The sequence below is a fragment of the Capsicum annuum genome, chromosome 11, assembly GCF_002878395.1.
Source record: "Capsicum annuum cultivar UCD-10X-F1 chromosome 11, UCD10Xv1.1, whole genome shotgun sequence".
Lineage (NCBI taxonomy): Eukaryota > Viridiplantae > Streptophyta > Magnoliopsida > Solanales > Solanaceae > Capsicum > Capsicum annuum.
Window position 1 is genome coordinate 3964975 of NC_061121.1, and position 5064 is coordinate 3970038.

At 35.4% G+C, this 5064-nt stretch overlaps 1 protein-coding gene across 1 annotated transcript in view; it reads right to left on the reverse strand.

Annotated features, from left to right (window-relative positions):
* Nucleotides 1-2319: 2319 nt before the first annotated feature.
* LOC107847952 (putative late blight resistance protein homolog R1A-10) overlaps nt 2320-5064 on the reverse strand; it is a 25964-nt gene continuing 23219 nt past the window's right edge. Inside the window, exon 2 of the mRNA XM_047399385.1 lies at nt 2320-4840. Coding sequence (XP_047255341.1) covers nt 2547-4808 — 2262 coding nt within the window. The 5' untranslated portion in view covers nt 4809-4840 and the 3' untranslated portion in view covers nt 2320-2546. The remainder of the gene's footprint in view (nt 4841-5064) is intronic.

Sequence of the window (5064 nt, forward strand, 5' to 3'; positions counted from 1 at the left end):
TCATTTATTACTTAGACTAGACTTAGATAGAATTGGAAGGTGAGAAGGTGATGACTATTAATTGTAAATATGGCCTTTCAATGAATTGAAAAGCCAAATGTCCTTTGCAATTTCCTTAGTACTACATATATGTATGCAACATAATTGTCCTTTTTGTAGTACATTTTGAGTATGTTATTGTTAATTTTAGGACCTTTCTTGTACTTAGGAATGATAGAGTTGTGACCCTAACATGTTATGTTTTGTTTAATTTATGTAGTTATAAAATATGTTATCTGTTTGCGATCTGTATTTATTATTTTTATTTTTAATATGATTATCTATTATCACGCGTCTTTTGGACTTAACTTCAGACGCGCTGATTGAAGCGTGAGAAATACTAAAGATCAACTAATTTTAATTTTCTTTTACTTTTTAATATAATTATCTATTATCACACGTCTTCTGACCTTTGCTTCAGAAGTGCTGATAGAGGCTAGAGAATGATAAAAGATTAACTAATATTGATCGAATTTTAGGAATATTCTAAGCTAATGAATAATATACAAATCCTTATTACATATTTTAACAAATTATATATCTCGTCAAAGGCACTTAATAAATACAACTATTTCTACGACTTATTTCCCTTTTAACTAATTTTAAGGGGATCTATATAGGAGCAGTCCTAACAATACTTAAAATTGTTATGAATATTATCCATAGCAATTCAAGTCGTTGAAATAACAACTAATATTTGTATTAGAATAGTCTGTTTATCATATATTTTTTGGGGGTGCGGCTCTTTCTTTAAATCTTGCTAACACACAATGGTTCGCGCATCGAACTATCCCTTTTTTTACTCTTTATAGAATACATCGATTAGCTAAATTTCATGTAACAATATGTTATGTAAAATTCACCAACTTCCTCATTCAAAAGCAACATTCATTTTTTCAAAAAATTGAAATTTAATTTGTTGAGATATATTACTCCCTCGTTTCATATTACGCTTGGCCTCATTGAAACCCTTAAGAAAGCTTTAATTAGAAGTGTCTTTTACTAAAGTAATCTTATTAATGATAGTTTAAAACTCTAAATTTAGCAACTTTATGTAGTCATTTAAGTCTAAGAGTAGTATGAGAAAGAACGACAACAACAATATACTTAGTAAATTTCCACATCGTAGAGTCCGGGGAGGGTAGAATCTACGCAATCCATATCACTACCTCAGAGGTGAGGTAGAGAGATTATTTTCGATAGACTCCCTACTCGAGACCGGTATGAGAAAGAAGTACTAAAACATTTTTTCGTGTAAGGGTCATGTAAAATGAGAACAGATCAGTCAGCCTCAATGTCATCGGAAACTAATTATATTGCGAGTCTAAGTTAGGTGCACCGTTGGTGTAGTTTTTTTTTACACTATTATCAGGTGACTTTTACCTGTTGTAACAGGTCATCCATTTTTATATTTGTATCTAAGAAATGGATGACCTACTACAGCAGCTAAAAGTTACTTGATGGTGTAAAAAAAAAAAAAATCTACACCCACAGTGCATCAAACTTATTGTTATGTTTCACAATCAATAAATTTACGATGTAGATTTACTACACTAAAACAGATTTTTAGCGACAATTAATTAATGACAAAAATTTAATTGCTGCTATATTATGTTTTTTAGAGGCAATTATTAGTGACAATTATATTTTATAACTCTTTGTAAGTACTCCTAAAGTTCATAGCGACATTAGATACAATAACAATTAACTACTGTTGGTAAAATTTTTAACACTCTTTATTTAGATGCAAATTTATTGCCGCTAAAAGCGTTTTTTCTAATTATAGTGACTAGTCTAGAAATATTGCATGAATAAAAGTATAGCAAAGTTAAAAAATAACACCTTTGTGTTAACCTCAAAATAGAATTACATTTTATCGATATTATTACTAGATTTTATACGCTTGCATTGTGTGCTAAAAAGTAAACAAATGCAATAAGAATCTTAATAAATCAAAGAATGAGCCTACCATATGCACTTCCACACCAAGCATGCAAAAAAAATTGGTCTCCTCAATAAAATTATTAGGTGCAAAAATAACCATGTTTATTTTATCCTCAACGATAATAAGCTATGTTACGACATGTTTAAAATTACAAGTTCACAAAATCATGCGTAGGCGAACAGAGTTGTGGATGGCTAACAACACGAGCGACGCAAGTTGGGCCATTAAGTTTGTTAGACGGGCTAGCTCAACGCAATAGTTAGCCCGTCCAACAAACAGTGTTCAACGCCTGCTATAGATCTCATGGAGGCATTTTTTTGTGAAGGATAGCATAGTAAGCAACTAAATTTTGTGTTTCATATCAAAATGGAAATATAATCAGTTGCAAACCAGAATGTTCATCAAGATCAAGTTCAAAATATAAAGAGGTCTAGGGGATTCAACATCTATTAGATATACATAACCTTGTACATAATGTGTAATTCTCCACCGAAGGGAGGTCTAAGACCCCCTTACGCCTACCTGGCTCCGCCCCTAGTAATAACGAAATAACTTACCATCTTTAGTAATTCTTCGGAATATGAACTTGGAGCCTATCATATCCTTGATTTTCTTTTACATAATCTTTAATGCTCCAAGCTGAATTCCGAACTGAATCACTACAGTTGATCACTTTGATCAAGCGTAGTGGTTCAATCTCCGTGAAGCAAGAAGGAATCTTCTTGAGCTGTTCACAATCTTTTATGACTAGTTTCTCAAGAGCGGGAAAGGATGTCTCGGAGGACTCCCATACATCCATATCCACTAGCTCTAATTTCAAGTATTTCAGTGCTTTGAACTCTTGATCATCAGTGACATTCCATTGCGGATTGTCGGCAAAGTGTATAAAAAATAACTTGAGTATCTCAAGTTTTTCCAGTGCTGCAATACTTGAAACTATTTCATCTGTCAATGAGATGCCAGCAAGGGACAACTCCTTGAGATTCAAAGGGAAGACTGATTCAAACCATCCACTTGATCTCGAGAATCCAACAGGGAAACTTATTTCAAGACATTCAAGCCGGTTATGAATTTCCGGTGTAGGAAACAAAGAATGATTGAGCATGCCATGAAAATTAACAATGGAGAGCTTGAGTTCTTCAAGATTCGGAAACCTCCACCAGAACTTGCGATTCATATCACCCATAGATACACGACACTTGCCAAAAGTCTTCAAGTTGTCTAACACGGTTTGTGAAGATTCTTCTTGCTCACTGTCTTCCCAGATAAAGGAAAATTCACTAATATCCACGTGCCTTAGCTTCTTCATTTTCCAAATATCCGGTGATGTCTTTATCCGTTGATGGGAATGGACACGTAAAGTTTGTAGATTGCCCATGTGTGAAACCCACTTGAAATCAAATTTTCTGACAAAAATTGCAAGGTATTTCAAGTGAGTGAGTTTTCCTAGTTTGTAAGCCGTAGCGCTTTGAAATTCCCAAGCACTTTCCATATTGACATCCAGCAAATGCAACACCCTTATAAACCTCAAGTTAATAAGTAATGAGAAAAAATCCATACATCTTGATGAATAGAATCGCGGATGAGCGATGAACTCAAGAGACTCTTTTTCTTCAGAGCCCACCATTGGAATCTCATCCAGTGAATATCCATGCTGCTCCAATTGATTAACAAGATTGTCATGGATGTACATGCAGAATCGAGGATCCTTTGGATATGAAGATTGGGATGAGTTGTGTGGCATGACACGCTGTTTAAACTCTTCTTCTTTAAGTTTACTCGAGCAAAACTCGCGAATTAGATCATGAACCATGCAGTATTTTATATCACCATTAGATCGCCTTTTAGAAACCATTAGGAGGCTTCTACTGACAAGATCGCACAAGAAATCTTTGGATGACTTTTCTAGGTTCTCCGGGTCAATGGTCGGTACAAACTCTTCAGCTATCCATAGCTTTAGTAAATCGGACACCGGAATGCTATAGTCTTCTGGAAAGTATCCAATGTAAAGAAGGCAATGCTTTAGATGATCCCCTAAATAGTCATAACTTGATTGAACTGCCTTCATACTCTGCTCTTCTAAACCAAGGGAACTTAAATCCTTTGCAAACTCTTGCCACACGGAGGCGCGCATTTCCTTTTGTGCGATAATTCCAGCATTCAAGACAATCACAAGAGGCAGTCCCTTACAGTTTCGAGCAACTTCAAATCCTGCTTCCTGTAGCTCCAGGGGACAGCTCTCACGCTTAAATACTTTCTTTTGCAATAATTCCCAACTCTCTTCAGCCGTTAGGAATCGAAGTAAATAAGGATCGCTGATTTGCGTAGCAACCTCTTGAACACGGGTTGTTACCATAATTCTACTACTTTCCTCACTTGGGAAAGATAATTGCAAATCTTCCCATGCCTTATAGTTCCATATGTCATCCAAAACGATGAGGTATCTCTTGCGAAATAGAGCCTTCCTCAACAAATCAGCGACGTTATCTTCCTCTTTGATGTCGCGCTTTTCACCCGTAGCTTGTTTATGAATCTCAATCAACAGCTTCCTGACGCTATATGTTTGTGAAATAGTACAAAATGCTCGAACATCAAAGTGGTCAACAATAGAACGACTGTTGTACACCTTTCTAGCCAAAGTCGTTTTGCCTAGTCCAGCCATTCCAACAATCGAGATAACATCCCGTTCTTTTTTTCCTCCAGTCAATTTCTGAATTAACTGTTCCACGTCCTCCTTGAACCCCACAAAATTCTCATTATTTGATGGATCACTGCATTGAGTGGAAACATTTGCACGGGAAGTAGTTTTCTCGAAGTTCTCCATGTCAATCAGCGATTGTTTGTGGGAAAATCAAACTGCATTACGGTTCATAACTGTGTCAGCCTCCATAAAAACAATGAAACCAAGAATACATATTGATTAACTATCACTTGACATTTTAAAGAAGTACATATCTATAGGACACAAATAATAACACATGAGATCATTGTAATGTAAGCGAGTGGGCAGAAAAAGGATGAAATTGAACGTTCTGCCTCAACATCGAAGTGCAGGAAACATCACTACGTTCTAAGAGATT